The sequence below is a fragment of the Talpa europaea genome (genome assembly GCF_964194135.1).
Source record: "Talpa europaea genome assembly, chromosome: 5".
Lineage (NCBI taxonomy): Eukaryota > Metazoa > Chordata > Mammalia > Eulipotyphla > Talpidae > Talpa > Talpa europaea.
The window spans coordinates 130378071-130397515 of NC_140071.1; the positions used below are offsets into that span (position 1 = coordinate 130378071).

The 19445-nt window shown below is 45.3% G+C and overlaps 1 protein-coding gene across 3 annotated transcripts in view; it reads left to right on the forward strand.

Annotated features, from left to right (window-relative positions):
- SEL1L3 (SEL1L family member 3) overlaps window positions 1-19445 on the forward strand; it is a gene marked incomplete at its 5' end in the record, with an annotated part of 96150 nt that overhangs the window by 47751 nt on the left and 28954 nt on the right. For all 3 annotated transcript variants that reach the window (XM_084234044.1, XM_084234046.1, XM_084234045.1), the window contains 5 exons: window positions 3876-4087; window positions 5556-5735; window positions 12471-12590; window positions 14333-14473; window positions 18388-18450. In XM_084234044.1, the coding sequence (XP_084090170.1) occupies window positions 3876-4087; window positions 5556-5735; window positions 12471-12590; window positions 14333-14473; window positions 18388-18450 (716 nt within the window). The remainder of the gene's footprint in view (window positions 1-3875; window positions 4088-5555; window positions 5736-12470; window positions 12591-14332; window positions 14474-18387; window positions 18451-19445) is intronic.

The window sequence follows — 19445 nt, forward strand, 5'->3', positions numbered from 1 at the left end:
GATCAGAATGCTAATGAGACATGTTCTGTGTTTTCCTTAACTAGTAAACTGGGTGATCTTTCCTTCTCTGGTTACTGCTTTTGTCTCTCGGTCCTTTTTCCCTTTTCAAACTTCTGCTTTGGATGCATCACACCTTTTGGAAGTTGAAAGTAAAAATGACTTTCCTCTTGACGTCCCTGTTGCTCTCCCAAGGAATGAGTTTGCCTTTCTCCTCCTGAATTCTCAATCAGATGCCGACGCCAGCTCCTTATTTTCTGTTTCTTGCTTCTTTTAAAGACAAGCACACAAATGGCCACCTTATGACACTGTTGTTAAAAAAAAAAAAAGGGAAAAAAGCCAAATGGACAGTGCCGGTGTTCCTTGGAAAATAGTGAGGGTTAGTGGTGCCTGTGCTTTTGCTTCCTTAGCTTCTGGTGCAGAAAGAAAGTGGGAAAATGGCTTCCTCTATTTTGTTTGTTTGTTTTTTCATTATGCCATTAATCTCCATGAACAAGGCATGCTTTTTAGTTACAGATCGACCAGGAAAAATGCATATGCTAAACCAGATGGGTGAAATTAACAGTTTCATTAAACTGATTTTAAAATCGCCGGTTTTACAATATCACCAATGTCATCATGGCTTGGTGCTGCAGTGGAATTCAAACTAAAGAATGTGCAAGATGAGCAGCTTGACTTTAGAATTCTTTTTTTATTATATTCACTAGTGCAGAAAATTGTTTAGATTCTTTAACAGAGAAAATATTGATTGGTAATATTTGGGGGGAGTTAAGAATTTTAATATGTATACGAAATAATGGAGCCTTTTCAACCTGCTTACATTTCAGTCTCTGAGGTTTTTTTGTGCTAAGAATTTGAGATATGGGAAGGATTCTCCCATTGCTTCTTAGTCTCCAGCAATCCCAGCTACCTGGGTGTTCTCGCTAATGATTATTGGGGTTCCATGCCGAGGTCAGCAGGACAAGTGTTTCATTTGGAGCTTCATTTGGTTTGGAGTATCTTCTGTCCTCTGAGCTCATCTAGCCAGTGTCTGCGGGTATTCAGGCAAAACTCCTCATCTTAGTTGGGTGTTTGGTAGAGCAGGTGAGGTGGAGATGGATTGTTAACAAAATGTTAATACTGCTTTGCTCAGAATGTGCACGGAGGGCAGCTGAGTACCCATCAAAAAGTAAATATATGAATAAGTAGAAGTGGAATTTAATTTGCAACTCCATGGGATGGCTGCAGTACATACTGAATCTGTCAGAGAAAGTTCTTGTCCTGTTTAACTTGGATAGGACAGAATTCTCTCAAGAATGTGAAGGTAAAATCTGAAAGGAGCTCCCAGGCTTCTGGTGGAAAAGATTATTATTCAGGTATATCCCAACAGAGGAGCACAGGGAAATGATCAATATGTGCATGTTATAGCAAACCACTGGAGGCACCCCAAGAGTCTAAAAACCAAGAATCGGTTGGAAAATGACTCTGCTGTGGAGTATAATCATATTGAAAGTTTTAGAAAATAACGCACTTCTGATAGCCATGAACAGAAACTCCCGATATGTGGCTCATTTGAAAAAAAAGTTGAGGGTCAGGAACTTAGTGGAAAGAAAATGTGTATGCATAGATGCAGACAGATGTGCATATGAGTTATTATTTGTGCCAAGAGAAGCACACACACCAGCTTTTAATAGTCTTTATCTTCACTATTAAGGATTGGAGGAGAGGGAACTTCTGTTTTTATTTTATACAAATATGCATTGTGTGTGTTTTTTTTTTAAACAAGTATCTATTTCTTTGGGGATCAATAAAATGCAGGAAGGGAAGCAAATTCCATTTGTTCATAAGGTGGTTTTCTTCAATATCTTGGACTGAAAGCAGATCCAGCTGTGTATTGCCTTTCAGAAACTTGGAGAAGGCTGGATGAGGAGATTCAGGAGCCACGAGATGAGAGGCCCTGCTGCTGGATGCAGGTGGTGGGCAGACTCCCCCGCATAGCAAGGCAGGAGGAGGCACGTACCCCCCGACTCGGCAGCCAGCCTGCCCGTGTGCCCAGAGGGACTGGCACCAGCTCATAACCACTGACCTGGGCTTCACAATCTGGTCTGCAGATTCTGCTGGTCTCTATTTTTTGGGTGGACCTCTGCCAGGGAATTACCTAGACAGCCCATCTTAGATCTTCCCATTTGAGAGTCCACCATTGGAAACTGGCCTCTGTGCATTCTACCATGCAGAAATCTCCCGTTGCCTCCTGGAAGTTGTTGGCAACATTTACAATTTGGATGGAATGAAGAAAATCAAAGAAAAATGATGTAGGGAAAGTGATGGTCAGGTTTTCATGCTGCTGGCCTCTGTGGCTATTACCTGCAACCTGAATGCAAGAGGCGCCTGGGAGCATGGGCGCGGGGCACGCATGCCTGATGGCGCGCACCTGGAGTGCGTGTGGGCGTGTGTAAGTGGGCACACCTGAGCCTGGAGGCGGAGGCTATAAGGGCGGCGTCTCTCAGAGACTGGAAGAAGGTTCGGTGGGCTGGCTATGAGAGGACAAGTGATGACAGAGAGAACCCAAAGAGAAAGGGTACAGATTTGCCGGGGGCTCCCTGCGTTGCCAGCCTGTGGGTTTGCCCCGCAACAATTGGCATAGAAAGAGCATTAAAGCCTAGAAATATCCACCGAGGGCACTAAACTCTCCTTTACCCGTCTGCCTGAATCGATGGGGAAGCTGCTTTGTGTTTGCTGGCACCACAGCCAGGTGCAACAGTTTTTGAAGGAGGTAAAATTTTACTCTTATATCAGGTGGCCATTTCTCCCCAAACATAACCAGTGTCCTTCTTAGTGACTTCTTTGTGCCGTATGCAAAATCTCACGTGTCTTTCTGGTTTCATAGCTTCTAACAGAGGCACAGAATAGAAAGTTAACATTCACTGGCTGAATTAATAAATAAGAGAGATGAATAATGCAGACAGTTTAGAAGATTGTGACACTTAGATGATGGGGCCATGGCACTTGCTAAATGTTTATCAGGTTAATGGGAGGATTGGGTAAAAAAAGTATCAGAGCTTAAAGCAGTTGTGTAAAAAGGTCTGTACCCGCGGTGAAGTCTTTATGAGGACTGGCTGCCAACTAACCAGAGGTGGGGGTAGAACACTCAGTGGGAGGTCTGGCTCTGGTGACCTGCAAAGTTGGAACCAAAGCTTGGCCCATCCATTCTCCAGCTCTTGTAACTTCAGACAGGTTAGTTGACTTCTCCGGGCTGCAAGCTCCTCATCTGAAACAAAATAAGGATAATCATCATAGCGCCTACCTCCTGAAATGGGTCAGATTGCGGGACATGATTTGCATAAGTCCAGTATTTGAAGAAGCCCAACCCTTATTTGACATATTGCAAGTCCTCTAGAAGAGTTGACACATTCTTTTTGTTGTATTTAGAGACCATGAGAAAACCTAGAGGCAAAAGAGGATCAGAAAGCATTTCAAATTCCTTTACTTTTGCTCTACTTTTTAGAGCAGCACCTAGGAACTACTTTTGAGATAAAACATTCTTCTTCAGAGACCCCTGGAAGGAAAAAGAGGTCTCTAGAAATTTAGGTGGTCCAAATCAGGTGGTGAGTTACACCGAGCAAATTACTCTCTTGAGGTGCTCAGCTATATAAGGCACATCCTTTTCCCCAGGATGCTAGGCTGTCATTTAGTGCAAAGAAAAAGCTATTTACAGGATAACACCGTGGCATCCCCAAAGGGTTTAATTTACCTCCCTGGAAGGTGGTATATTTCAAGGCACTGCAGGACCAACCATATTAATAACTCAGGTGGTTTAATTGGCTTTCCCCTTTCCTTTCTAAAGCCATGTCAATCCCAGGGTAATTAATTGTGTGTGCTATGAATTGTGTTCTGTACAGTGCCAAGGAACCCAAATGAATCTATATTAGAAATTGGTGGGAGGATATTTGAGAAGGCTGTAAAGAAACTCTCCAGTGTCGATGGTCTTCACCAAATTAGCTCTGTCATCCCCTCGCTGATGGATTCCAGCTGCTGTGGATACCATAAAGCATCCTACTACCTCGCCGTCTTTTATGAAACTGGATTAAATGTACCTCGGGATCAACTGCAGGTAGAGTATTTCATGGGCTCCAGAAATTTCAGTCACCTGAGTTACATTTGCACAGCAGGGCTCTTGTGCTCCAGGTGTTGCTGGACATCTTCATACTCCCTGGAGTCTTTTACATCTCTACATGGAAGAAAAATGTCCTGGGGCTGTGTTAAATACAGGATCTCCTGCTTTTAGTTACTGAAAAGGATACTTCATTCCTGGACATAGACTGGGGCATGAGATTGGTATACTGTCTTAGAAACAGTTTGAGCAGATCTTACCAGGATCCCACTCTTTTGAGAACAAGTGTCTCTTGCCTAGTTCTTGTAACTACTCTGACTGTGGGACCACTATCCCTTATCTTTTTTTTTTTAAGATTTATTTATTTGTGCATACAAGAGATGGGGTATAGACCAGAGATGTGGGGGGTGAGAGGATTCACCAAAAACAGAATGGGAAGCAGAACAGGAAGATTGACTGAAATACACTGTTGAGGGGAGTAGCAGATGAAACAGGAGAGGTCTGCTGCACCATGTGGCTGCGGATTGCTTCATAGTGCGGTGCTTTACTCCTTGTGCCACCAGGGAGGCCCCCCTTATTATCTTTTTAGCTAAATGGAGTCATTTGGACTTCCAGAAAGTATTGTCACATGCAGTCTTCTACCATCAAAATAAAAGCTGTTGATTTTGACAGTCGTTGGTTTTGAATCCAAATTTATTACGCAACTTGCCTAACATTGGGAATCAGAGTTTTGTAAGTCCACTAAATGGTCCCTGATCACTTTCAGTTTCCAGATTTGCACAAAGACTTGTTCATTTTGGGTTTGGAAAGATTCGGACTGTGTAGATGGCCCAGGGGCTCCATGTTCCTTTCCAATGGCTTCCCTTCTCTGATGATAGAGCTCATGGTGGACAGTTTGTTTTTCTGAGTCCGTGGGGCGATTCCCACCAAGGTAGAATGGTGTAGAAGAATCTGTCTCTGCCAGAGTGGCTGGTTGGCCATGAACAAAGGACTTCACCTCTCTAGGCCTCTATTTCCTCTATGATGGGTTGAGTCGGACCACTCAATTGCTGAAGACCCTTCCCAACACTAGCATTCTGAGGGTGTGAGGTTGTGACAACACCTAACTGCCCAGCCGTCTGGCCACGGAGGATACAACTAAATCAGACCAGGAATGCTGAGACTGCTTGGCAGATATGCAGAGATGCTGTGAGCATCAGGGGAAGGCTGTGCATTGCCATTGCGAAAAGGGCAGAATTCCAGAAATTTTACACTATTAGACATTAATAGGACAGATAGCTTGGAATCTATAAACCACTGGAAAGTTGTATTGACTTCTTCTTTAAACATTTTTTTTTTTAAAGGCATGTTTACATGTTTCTGGGATGGCCGGGCTCATACAGGAACAGGGCAGGTAACCTTTTGATGTTAGGAGTTTATGGTCCCTGTCTACAACCTTGTGAATGCTTTGTCAATTCCTTCCTAACAGGGCATGCTGTATAGCTTGGTTGGAGGCCAGGGCAGTGAGAGGCTGTCTTCAATGAATCTTGGATACAAGCACTATCAGGGCATTGATGAGTACCCCCTGGACTGGGAGCTGTCCTATGCCTACTACAGCAACATTGCTACCAAGACCCCCCTCGACCAGCACACACTACAAGGAGATCAGGTACGAGAGAGAAACAGGTCGAAATGGTTATAGCCCTGTTGACCAGGGCGTCCTGCACAATTTTATAGTGCATCTGCACCTGTGGCCGATTTATTTGTTGGCTTTCAGAGGATGGACAAAATCACATGGGGAGAATGCTTTCCTACACTCTCCAGTTCATATTTCCTGACTGTGCTCAGGCTGAATGCAGGTGCATTCCATATCTATGCATGAAAAGCTTTTCATGAGTGGGAGGACTGGCATGCAAAGTGTAGATTTGTCTCTGGACAGATTTAGATGTTGCAGAAAATGTGTGCCAGAAACATAGGTATCTTGTCTTTGTTCCAAGACCATTGGAAGTGGTGGGGTCCAGAGATACTAGGGAGAATGGAGCCATATTGAGTGATGGCAGGGAACCAATGGCTTCTATCAATATGTAATAACAAGCAGTGTCTGGGATCCCCAGAAGCAAGCTCCATCCCTAGCTATGTTCTGAGGAAGGACACTAACTTCAGCCCCTAATTTTGTAGGCTCCAAAATCTTATTAACCCTTTGGGCAAAAAAAAAAATCAATGGCTCACACCTGCCCCCCAAACACAATGCATCCACTGGGAAGAGACCATAATGTGGTTGGCCTCTTGGACTGGGTTTGTACACACCTTCTCTCTCCAGAAATGATTTAAGATGGTTTGATGGTCATAGCAGTTGAGGTGGTGAAGTTGAAAAATGCAAGTTGGCTTTTTTCTTTTTTTTTGAAGGGCCAGATAATAAATATTTTAGGCTTTGCTTATACCGTGTCTGTTGAAACTACTCATCTCTGCCACTGACAATATCTAAATCAACGGGATGCCTGGGTTTGTGCAGCCATAGACAGTAGGTAAATTGCAGTGCTGGATTTGGCTCTGGTCAAGACCCTAAACTTGTGATTTTCCCTGCTTATGCTTGGTGAGCCCAGGAGAGAGGCTTGGCTAAGTCAGAACTGTGAGATCTTAGGCTGAACAGCTAACGGGGAGCCAGACCACTCGCAGTTCCCCAGCACTGCTCCTGGATTGCACTCAGAAACCCACAGTGCAGAAAACGTGTTCTTTGATGACTGGGAACGGATGGTTTCTGGAGAAGAAATCTGCTGTGGCCGCTGTACAGTTATGAAATAAATGACTCAAAGACACACACTGTCAGTGAACATTAAACATGAGTCAAGCTATAAAACACCAAAGGGCTGTCTACATAGACATTCTAATTCCTTTAGAAAAAATGATTTCTTCTGGATAAGCTTACACACTCATCATTTGTATTCTCTATGTGGATAAGCAATGTGCAAAATTTGACCTCTATTTGAAAGGAATTCATTTATTAATTGATAAACTTTTTGTAAAAAAAATTGCTCTGAAACATTCATACAAAGTCAAGCCACAGTATAATACTTCCACTGTTCTGTTCAACCCGAATGTGTTATTAATGTGCTGTATGTACATATTATACTTTTAAGAAATCTAATTCAGCATAAATTAGCAATGGGAAATGGTATGTCGTGAACAAGCTCCTTTTCTTTTGAAGATTTGGAATGTGAAATGTTATGATTATGAAAGAAAATGTTTAATTGGTCAGAACCGGAGAAGATGAATAGAAAAGATCCATCTTGTAGCTGAAAAGTCGTTTGATGAAGAAGCATAGATAGGAATTATGCAGTTAGAGGAGTTGTATCATAGCTCATTTTCTTAAGAATGTGTAATTAATGGCTTCTTAAGAATTTAAGCAGGTGTCATATGTTGATTTAAATGTCCTTTTGTTAAGGAATCTATTAATTCAGCAGCCCATGGAACAAATGAGGAGATAAGGCAAGCTAGACCTTTAATTAACAAACCAAGAATCCTCCAGTAACTCCTTCCTTGAATCTTGCTTCATTTTCTTCTTTATGTAACACGTGGCTCGCATCACTTCATCTTCTTTATTAGTCATCTCACTTCATGTCATTTCACTATGATTTAGTGGAACGCTGCTTCAGGTTACAGAGAAGGTTTCTGTTTGTTTTTTTTTTTCTGGCTTAATCCCAAATGAGTTTCTCGAATTCTCTCCCTGCCCTTGCGTTTCTGCAAGTCTTGGTCCCCAGCTTTCTGTTCTTCTCCCTCTATGCTTTCTAAAAGGTGGAGTCATTCACACCTCTAGTTTCCGTGCCTTCCATTTACTGAAATCTCTCAAACCTTCTCTGGCTGAGATTTTCTTTACAACCTCCCATGTGCTGTCATAACACACTCAGAGGGAGAACAACTTTCCTGCTCTCCATTCTGCACACACTTCTCAGCTGACGGTACCATTTTCTGTGCTAGCAAATGGGGAGTCATCTTTGATATCCCACCCCACCCCGTCATCTGTGAGCTACAGTCCCAATGGCATCACAGGCCAATTGCTCTCTTCTGCTACCTTTGTCCTGCGTCCTTTTTCCTTGGAGCTGCTGTGACGGCTTCTGGTTGGGGGCTGAACTGTGTCCCCTAAGTTCATAGGTGAAGTCTTAACACCCCGTGCCTTAGAACATGATGGTAGGTGGAGATAGGTCCTTTAATGAGGTGGCAAAGCTCAGATGGCATCAGTAGGTGGGCCCTGATCACGTGTGATTGCTATGAGGGCCGGGCATGTGAGGACACAGCAAGGAAGCAGCCAAGGAGAGACTCCCCAAGACTGGGCTCCTGAGACAGGCACCCCACCTGTTCACATCTGTGCCCCTTGTGCTTGGCACTGTGCTTGACATGTAGTTGGTATCTCAGCATTTACCGCTGGGATGATGGGTGGGGTGAGGGTGCAGAGAACCAGGGTGAACATATGGTAATTGTAGCATCTTGTGACTCTGGTGCTTTTGGATGCGACCAGCATTCATTGCTGTTTGCAGACACCCAGGCCTCTTAGTGTTAAAGTCTGTCTCTGTAGCATTGAGCCCTGGTCGCCTTTGCATGCGTGTGACATACACGTGGCTCCCCCCACCCCCCGACTTTGGGGGATCGTGGGTATTTGCTTCCCTGCCTCTCCAGGGAAGCCATATTACAGCTGATATTTCCCCATTCTTACTTGAAAATCCCTAAAATGTTAGATTTCAACAAAGAGAACCCACACCCCCTATTGGGAGTCAAGCATTGTGGTTGATTTTAGCACCCTAAGAAGCAGGTCCTTAATGGCGGTTCCCGCGGGTCCTGAAGAAAGTTAGTGGAGGTGGGCGGCTAAGGGCAGGCTCAGAAATTGCACTGCGGAGCTCCTGGGCCTGCCGGCCCAACCACTGTAGCCACAGTCCACGGAAGGCGGGTGCTGCACAATGTGGGACACTGGGCCCTTCGCTCCTCTCCTCTCCCTCCACTTCACCCCGCTCCCTTCTCTCTCTCTTCTCTCTGTCTTTTTCTCTTTCTCTCCTTCCTCTCTTCTCTCTCTGCCTCCACCACTTCCTCGGCCCTCCCCTCTCTCCACACACTCCCCTTGCTCGGACTGTCCCGTCGTCCCTGGCAGGCAGCTGCTAAGATGATGAGCTCTGCCCTCTGCCCTTGTCGCCTGTGGGCTGAGCAGAGGGAAAGCCTTGGAGCGTGGTGGTCTCAGGGTGGCGTGGGGCCCTCCCTGCACCGGATCCCGGGGACCTGAGTGCTGCACAGTCTCCAGGTGTTGCACCCCCTCCTGCCTGGTCAGCAAGTAACTTTGCAGTGCAGGGTGCTCCTTGCGCTTGGGGTGAGCCCACAGCCCCCGAGAAGCAAACTCCTGCCTGTGTGACTGCGGGGCCAGATCTGCTCGGGTCAGGACCCAGCTCTGCTGTTCACCGCGTGTGAATCTTGGACAACACTCCTTGCCTGAGTGTCTTTGTACAGTTTTTCACCAGTGCGGTGGAGGCCGTGGGGTCTGCCCTCACATGCTCGTTACAGCAAGAATTAGTTAATCCACATGGCAGGTGCTCCATGGAGCTTGGCACACAGCGTGGGTGCCCTAAAATGTTTCTGGCCCCAGCACTGCCTCCTCAAATTCTATCCTTTCCAGTTGCTAAAGCATAAAGATAGATCTTTGTCCCCGTGGCCTAAGGCTTTGAACTGTATCAAACTGCAAATACCAGTAAGAAGACTAATAGTCGAAGCTGCTGTTAGCCTTTTACACATTAGAATGAACTAAGGCCCTAAAGAGGATGACTTGCCATTTACTGAGCTTGCCAGATGCCATGTTCTCTGCTAAGCTCATCCATAAACCCTCTGGTTTAAGCCTCACACACGCCTATGAGGTCAGTACAGGTTTCGTTCCCGTTTTAGAGACAAGGCACCTGCAACTCAGAGAAGCTAAGGAATTCGCTCCAAGTCACACAACAAATGAGTGGTGGAGCCTAGATGTGAACCCAGGTCTTGTAAGATCCTCACACTGTAAAAAATAAATGGCAGCAAGTGGAGTGCTTTTGTTATAGCATGTTCTGTGCTCAGCTCCATTTTATGGATGTAGAAACTGAGTCTTGATAAATTAGGTAACTGGCCCACACGTGGTTTGTAATGAGTTAGAATTCAGGTCCCTTGGGTCTGATGTGCAAGGTTTTGTGTTCTCAAAGGCCCCATCATGCGACACACCTTGATGGCACCACCCAGAAGACTCAGAGGGGGTCAGCAACATGAGGGACAGTGTTTCTTCTTCAGAGTGAGGCATGGCCTGCCAGGCACCCCTGAAGCGTGGCCTTTGCCAAGAGCCCTTCACAGCACTGTAGATGGAGGTCATGATATTTAAGGGGACACGGTGAGAACAGTTGTCATTTGCCGCCCCTGGATGCTGGAGCCCTTTGCAGGATGGTGAAGCTGGGTGAGCACCATGGGTCCCCAGGCGGCCAGTCTGGCTTGATGCCTAAGTTTGAAAAACTCAACACTTTAGCTCTCTGGGCCACAAGTTTCCACATATGTGAAATGGGAATATTGGTAGTGACTGTCTTACAAGGTTGCAAGGAATTAATGAGTCAATCTGGGCAAAGCAATTAGAACAGAGCCTGGCACGCAGCCCGCGCTGGTTATTATGATATATTGTCGCTGCCAAGAGAGTGGCACAGACACCTAAGAGTCTAGCTCCCTGCAGGGTAGGAACTGTGTCTTCATAGATCATGTCTTTCACTCAAGACCCATGACAAAGTGAAGGAGGAAGAAAAAAGATACCTGGGAGGCTGTGTGAAAATTCAAAATTCAAGACATCCAAACTCCCAGATGAACAAAAATCTTCTGAGATTTCATTACTCGACCAGCTGGAACTTGAGCCCAGTTCTAGGCTCACTGCAGACAAGAGGGTCCCCTGGAAATTGCCTCAAGCTCCCACTTGTGGGGCGCCTCCATACACATTGGCTGTATAATTGGGAGAGTTGATGAGATGGAGGGGCTTGGATCCCATCAGGACCCCAGGCCTTGTCTCTAGAGGCAGCATCATGAGCCGGGAGGTCCGAGCTCTGCCTATGACTCAAGCCAACTCCATGGCCAGCTCCATGATGTGAGCTTGCGTTCATGGTTTTTCTGAGCCTCAATTTCTTTGCCTATAAACTCAGGACTGTGAGGTCTGGGGTGTAGTCCTGTTGTGAGGGTTAAATGAAAACACTAAGTACCCGGCAGGTGCTTGATTTCAACAAAAGCTGCTGGTGGTTGTTATTCTCCTTACTAACAGCTCAGTGACCTCCACCAGATTAGCATCCCACAGAGATTGATCCGTCTGGGTCTGGGTCTGAGAACCCAATAACTCAAGAACCTTATCAATTCAAATCTGAACCTGCATTACAACCCCCCCCCCCGCCATGTCCCCAAAAGAGACCCCTGGCTCCATGTGGCTACAGCAGAAGAGACAATTGGGAGACAGTCTCAGGAAGGGGGGTGGTGGCTAGAGTTTGTGAAGCTCAGCTCTTCTCTGAACCAAGGTTGCAGGGATGGCAGGCCTGGTTCCTTGTCCTCTGAGACTTCTGGATCCAATTTCTGTGCTGTCTGCCTATGGCCTGCACTGGATCCGGGAGCCCTTTCTCGTACCCTGAGCCGAGGCACTGCGTGATGGAGTTGATTATGTGTGAGCGGAGACGGTGAAGCAGCAGGACCTTTTTGTGTTTTTTCGTCTCATAAACAGTCAAAATTTATACATCAAAATGAGCTTTATTTTCTTCAGAGAAGGCAGATACCTGGGAGGCTGTGTGAAAATTCGAAACATTCTGTGAACTTTCCTTTTGAGTTCATCTTTTGAGCCTCCAGCACATTCCTGCTGCATCCTCGGAGTTAGCATGCCTACTTCTTTTCAGGATAGATTTAATTTTTGGAAATAGCCAAAAGTTATTTGAAGCTGAGTCTACTAAATAAAAAGGGTTAGTCATGCAGGATAATAACACTTTGGGATAAATAAAACAAGGTTATACTTAGAAAATATTGACTTACCCTTTTTATGCCGCATAAAATCGGGCTCTGACACCAGTGGCACAAAAGCAGGTTTTCAAACAAGCTCGAGCAGCGAAAGTAGAATAAATTTTGTCCTCTCAAGACAAATTCTTCGATCGGAGCAAAAATACCCAGTTAGATACATGAGCCGTGATGCATTCATTTAAAAAGAATGTGATCTGCTGGCATTATAGCTTTAATGTCCTAGTTTAATTATTCCTGTAGTTTTTACTTGAGCAACTGCTGGTTTAAGAATAATGTCCTATCTGTTGCACGCTTATGTCATTTGGATACTTCTTTCCACCCTACCCTTCCTCTTTCTCCCCCTGTCTTCCCTCCTTTCTCGCCCTCCCTCCTTCTTATTTAGGCATATGTTGAAACAATTAGGCTGAAAGATGATGAAATACTCAAGGTACAAACCAAAGAAGATGGAGATGTCTTCATGTGGCTGAAGCACGAAGCTACTCGAGGCAACGCAGCCGCCCAGGTAAATAGGGTCTATCTTAGACCAAGTCACGCCCAGGTAACACGTAGCCCCAAATCTCAGTGGCTTAAAGCAATACCATTTCTCTCCTGCTCACACAGCCTGGCTGGTGGGGGTTGCAGGGCTGTGCATTGTAGTCTCTTAGGAACCCAGGCCAACAGGAGCTTCCGTATAACCACACTTCCAAGCCATGGCAGGAGGGTGATGTTACGGCCCCTCACAGCCTGGGCCTTACTGCCTCCGTGCAGAAGTAGCGCAAGTTACTGCTCTCATTTGCCAAAGCAAGATGCTTCATCACTCGGCTTCCAGTGAGATGGAGGGGATGTCCTACCTGCACCCAGGAGATGAACGCCTCTGTCCATGTTACCAGTTTGAAAGACACGATCAGACATAGTGGACCAGGTAGAAATAAGAAGAAGCCTCTTGGAGGGAGAGAGAGTAGATGGACCTGGAGAACTCAGCTGTGAAGACACTAGAAAATCACATGTGTTATGTTAGGCCCAGCGGAATCTACTCTGTCTCTGGAACATGTCTTGCCTTTTGGGTAGACTTTTAAAGAACAGAAAGGTCAGAAAGCTGGGACAATGCCCTCCCATGACTCCTTGCCTTGATTTCTCTAGGATTGAAAGCTGTGATGGGTGCAGATGAAGGCTGATTGCAAAGAGAAGGAAGCCTCCTTGTCAAAGGGTGGATTTAGCTTAGCTCATCCTCTTTGTGAGCAGACAGTGTGGGGAAGAGGCTCTGGGTCTGCTGAGCAGGCAGAAGACTGGAGGTGCGAAAAGGAGAGAAAAAAGAAAGAAGGAAAGACATGAGAAAACACTTCAGACTTTAGGAAGGCATCTCCCTTTCCTCTATAGATGTCTTCGTAGTATTTTAGGAGATACTTTGCTGGATGCTGTAGAAGTATTTGGGGGGAGAATGAGAAGAGAAAGAGCAGAAGCAGAAAGAAGTAAAGACAGTATGGATCCAGGCACATGAAGCCAGAATGTCAGCAGACATTACCTCTGGCTCCATTCGTGGGCGTCTGTCCCTCCCCTGCAGTCTGTCCAGTGCAATTCTAGGGCAGAGTTCTGGAAATGTCTTTGCCACAGCTACTTCCCAGGTGCTCCAGAGCTTGCATGAGTTTCCTAGCAACAGACACATCTTCCTTTCTTCATTCAGTTAGTTTTTGTTGAACAGTTTCTATGAACTTCTATTGAGCTCTGTTGGGTGTGGGGTTGGGGTAGGAGTGCAAACATATAACATCTTGAGGTCTTGGAAAACTCCCATCTCATGTCTAATGATGAGTTGCCATGTGGACAAATGCTGGGCTAGGAGCTAGGTGTAGAGGACTCTCTGCCTGAAACAGGTGTTGCATTCAGAATGGTGCCTCTGCTCCATTCACTGGACCTAAGGGTAGGCACTGCCCCCCAAAGGCAGGGGCGTGAGGAGAAAACAGTAGTGATTTTTGCCCAAGGTCCATTGAGCTCTGGCTCTAGGTGCAGTGGATTCATTTGCGCGCGCACACACACACATACACACACACACACCCTCTCCACATGCACTTATGCATACACCATTTCCAATTTGTTAAAGACTTGTTTTTGCACAAGTCCACCTCCAGTGTTCTGGCTCCACTTGAAAGAGACCACATGTCTACCTAATTCTTGGTTCCTATATAAAGGTATTCTCAGTTAGGTTTGTCCTCCCGTCTTTGTCAAGCATTGCCCAGAAAGTCATTATTCTAAATTGCTATTGTCTTGAAGCAACGATTGGCCCAAATGCTCTTCTGGGGACAGCAAGGGGTGGCCAAGAACCCAGAAGCAGCGATTGAGTGGTATGCCAAGGGCGCCCTGGAGACCGAAGACCCTGCATTAATATACGACTATGCCATTGTGTTGTTCAAGGTAAGGATCACTTAATTTGCGCTGAAATTGTGCACTTCTTATCAGACTTCCCGAGCAGTTTCCTGTAGGCGTGCAGGCAAACAGGGAGTCTGTAACTGAAGAAACCTCGTATATGTGCCTGTCACTCTTGATGAAAAGGGGTATTTGCTGCAAAGGCAGAGTCGGAAGCAGTGCCCTGGTCTTGTTTTTAATCATTAGTCTTACTTTGGCACCTGGATTCTCTTGGCTTTTGCAAGAACTGTGGCCGTCTGGAGGAGATGCCCGTTTTATGGATCACTACCTGAGCCAGCCCCCCCAGGGGCTGCGGGCTCACAGCAGGCAGAGTTGTCACTGAATCATAGCTTTGCTGTTGGGTTGATCCCAACTATTCTGTTGATCAAAACAAAGATTTTGGTTTTGAGCCAACAAAATAGGGGGGCTGGGTGGGCAGAGTTTTAGCCCAGGAGACAGCAGACAGAGTTCAAGTCCTTCCTTTGCAGCCACCACTCATGAATCCTTGATCTGTCTGATCTCACAGGACAATAGTAATGACCCACAGGTGAGGTAACATAATGCCCGGTGTTGAGAACCATATAATACCGTGTGTCTTATACAAAACAGTAACAGCTCACGATGATTGATCATGCTTCTTACTTGATGTATGTGTATTAGCACATTTAATCCTCACAGCCACTTGTTAGATCGGCACTGCGGTGTACTATGAGTGCTGTATCTCTTCAATAACAAAGGCACAGAAAAAAGCTGTAACTTGCCCAAGTTCACACAAATGATACATTTCAGACCAGTGACTGTGGTCCAGGCAGTCTGGCTTCTGTGTCTGTGTTCTTCACACTCACACAGAGACCTCAATTCATCAGTCCTGGAAAAGTAAAAGCTCTTGGGTCTGGTGAGGAATCCCCCGGACCCTCTGTCCGGGCCCGGAGAAGGCAGCTGCCCCCACATTGCATGTTTCTTCAAATGAGAACAAGGCTTCACGTGGGCAGAGCTATACTGTGGCCACTCGCTATTTACAACCATGACTTTTGCTACATTTCTATCCTTAAGAGCCTTAAAGCCTCTTGGTTGTTATGGTTTCCAAATTTAGGACCTGGACTTCTCTTTCCAGTTGTCAAATCAGCATAGAAATGGTTTGATGCTTAGCCTTATGCCAATACATTAATGCATTCACTCAATAAATATCCATTCAGAGCTGACAAAATGCCAAACTCTGTGTTGGATGGAGGGGCATACAGATGCTGGAGCCATGGCCCTGATCTCAAGGGCTCATAGGCTGATGGGGAAGACAGAGGACAGAGACGAGCGCAAAGGAGGGGCCCCTGTCCACTGGAGTTGGGACTGGCTACAGTCCAAAGTAGAAGTTAAAGGCATGAATCAAACATTACTTCTGCCCGCCAGGAGCCCACAACCTGGAGGGAGAGGTAAATGCATAAATTGATCATGCTGGAGGTAACATAATGTTTCTTTAGGGTCTCATTTCCCAAACCTGCATTCTGTTATCCCTGGGTGGATGTAGGAAGCCTTTTATCAGCATCTCCAGGATGATTTCGCCTCTGGCCAGATCTCTTTGAGTATATTCCAGAAGAAACCCAGAAAATGGACTTTCTAAATGTGAAGACTAGTGCTTGCTTTGGTGTGGGTATTCAGCTTATTATATTCAGAGAAGGTTCCGTGATGGTGACTGTGGTTTGTCCCAGATGGGGGACAGAGGCATCCCATTTTTTTTTAAGATTTATTTATTTTTATACAAGAACTGGGGTATAGGCCAGATGCGCGGGAGGGTGAGAGGATTCACCGGAGACAGAGCGGGGAGCAGAACAGGCAGACTGATGAAATACACTGCTGAGGGGAGCAGCAGGTGAGAGAGGAGAGGTCTGCTTCGCCATGTGGGATTCTTGCTGGCCGGCAGGGATCAAACTAGCACTGCAGAGGCTGCGGACAGCTTCACAGTGTGGCGCTCAATCTCCTGAGCCACCAGGGAGGCCCAGAGGCATCCCATTTTGTATCCACATGAACTTTGACTTTTACAACAGCAGCTTCTTCATGAATTCATTCAGTGTCTTGTCATTGACAATCACTATGTCCTGGGACTCTACATTTCTTTCACTTAACAACTTTCAGTACTATTCAGATTTGGGTCTGGTGCATAGTCTTTTTGCAAGAAATGATTGCACTTGTGAGTAAGTAGCACGTATCCTGGAAAAGCCATAACCTGGGAATCAGAGTCTCTGAATTCTAGTTGAAGATCTGTGAGGTTTTGTATAATTCAGCCTCTCTGGGTCCTAGGTTTTTCCTTCAACGCAAAGAAGATGGAGAAGAGAAACTTGAAGTTCAACCAGGTTTTAACATTCTATCATTCCAGTCATTCTAGTCTCCGATGCTTTTCCAGAAGTGCCAAAAGGTGGTCTTGGCACCCCATCCAGTTATGCCAAGTAGCCACCCACTGCCCTTTTTCTCTCTCCTCTCCCGCTCTACTTAAATGGAGTAATGGTGCACTTCTGAAAAATATTTGCATCTTCCACTTTGCTTCAGTTCATCGGTTTTATTAAATAGGGAAGTTAAAGTCTAGTAGAAACTCAGTATATGCAATTTAACCAAACTTAGATTTACAATTTTATTATAGAACCTGAAAAAATACACAAACATATCCCTCAAGGAGTTTGTGAAAGGTTATTCAGCCTCAGCAGAGAGCGGAAATGTCCAGGAGGATATGTAGTGTGATGGTTAGAAGTTTGGATTCTGGAGCCCACCTGTCTGGCTTCAAATTCTGTCTCTGCTTTTCATTCTCTGTGTGATCTGGGAGAGGTTCTCAAGTGGGAAATAACAGCACCTCTGGTTGGATTGTTGTGGGGATTGTAGATGACAGGATAGTGCTTGACCCTGCCAATTAACACAGGAACGTTTACGAGCGCTGTCTTCATTGATTATAGAGCCAAATATAGTAAGCATAAGTAAGTAGAAGCTTAGAGCTAAGTATTTAATTAGAGTTCAAGCTACAGCCATGCAAAGTGTTCCTGTCTGCTGTCATATGTGACACCTTCAACCACTGTCTCAGAACAGGAGCACGTGGGGTGTAAGTGTCAATAATAGCATTTGGAAGCAACCACAACATTCATCTGATGCCTCTTGCCTGCCCCTGTCAGTGTCACGCCTATATATCAAGAGAGACCTTATATGTTCCTTCCCATCCCTCTTCACACCTATTGTTGGCTCACATGGTCTTGCCACACCCCAGAGCCCCTCAGTTGTAACAAGAACCCCCAAACCACTTCTCTCCATGGTGCACACCCTGCCTTGCTGGAAGAAACTTCATTTTGCTGGAGAAACTTTGTCCATTTCTGTCAGTATCCGATTCCAAGGGGTCCTTTGTATTTACAACTGGTCTCGGAGCTGTTCCTGAAGTTGCACCATCCTACCCTGGCGACTCCTGCAGGGGCTCAGGAAGGCTGCCATGACAGCGCAGTATTACACTGGGCTGTCTGACACAGATAGAGTGCTTCATGTGGTTGGCAAATTAGATAAACCCCAGAGAAAATTATCCAGGGTGGCCAAACTCATTTAACCTTCTTCATGGCTTCTTCCAAAGTACCTGTGGATTGATGCAAAGGGAGTCACTCAGTGATAAATGGGGAATTCGCTGCGCTTCTAACCTGGAAGATTGAGGTTTGTTGCCTCTGCCCCACAAATATAAGCACAATAATGATAATTCTGATGATAGGATGGCTCTGCATGTAGAAATCTTGATGATTAGATTTTTAATAAGGAAAGCTTGGGTTTTTGTTTTTTTTTTTTTAAAAAGCTTGTGTTTTAATGAAAAATTTTAAATATTTTGTCTTAAATACTCTTATCTGTGAGAAGTTTTTGAACATACTTTGGGTTTATTTTTTTCATGATCATTGCTGTTTATCATTGTTTAGGGTCAAGGAGTGAAAAAGAACAGACGGCTTGCCTTGGAGCTGATGAAGAAAGCAGCTTCCAAGGTAACACTTATGCATATTGTCAGAAGAAACATTTCCACCACCCACCCACACTCTCATAAGTCTGGGAGAGTAAATGGCTAGTGTTTTCCTACAAAGCCCCAAGGTGGAGATGTAGTATGGCGGGGAGAGGTCGCTGGCATGGCAGCAATGAGTCATTTTTGAGCTACAACACACACAGACACCTGCCACAATGGGACGGCCCAATTCAAAAGCTGAATTCACCTTCCAGTCAATAGAACGTCAGCCAATTTTGTTCGAAAGCTAAAATTATAATCACAAGCTGCCCTGATAACAGGCAATGGGGGCTCCTTGAAATTGAATGGGTTTAAATGCCATTGAATTAGGAGAATCAAAGCCTTATCCCTTGATGTTAACACTACCCTGTCCAATTCCCTTTTGTTCTCCAGCTTTAATTGTGGGACTGTTTATCAAATTTATTATTGGGCTAAAGGATTACTTTGCTTTTGTCACTATTTACTTTTCAAGGTTAGCTTCAAACCAGTGAGTTTCAATATAGCATTACAGATGGAGATTATACCACTGCTTTTGAGGAGATCCTCACTCAAACACACAAATGATTATCTGTCCCTATAGGCAGAGACACACACCCATTACATTACATGCACCCTCACGTGCACATGCATAGAGATTTGCAAATAAATAAGTAACTTTGCAGATACCACTGCAATCTACGTCCTGGACAGGGACCGTCATAGCCCTGGTGGCTCATGAATATGTCTCCATCCCTAAAGCTGATAATATTTGACCCCTCAGCAAAGTCACTCTCCAAAAGTCACCAGGTTCTGATTTTTTTTTCCTCATTCCCTTTCTTTGAGGAGCTCAGAGTGTCTATATTTTTTCTGGAGAAGGGAAATTGAAGCATGCAGCAAGAGACCCAGAAGGGTTCTGCTCTTCTTTGTGGCATCTGGAGGGGAACATAGGAAACCCACTGAAGTGCGCACCAGTTCATGACCCACACAAATTATAGGGCAGAA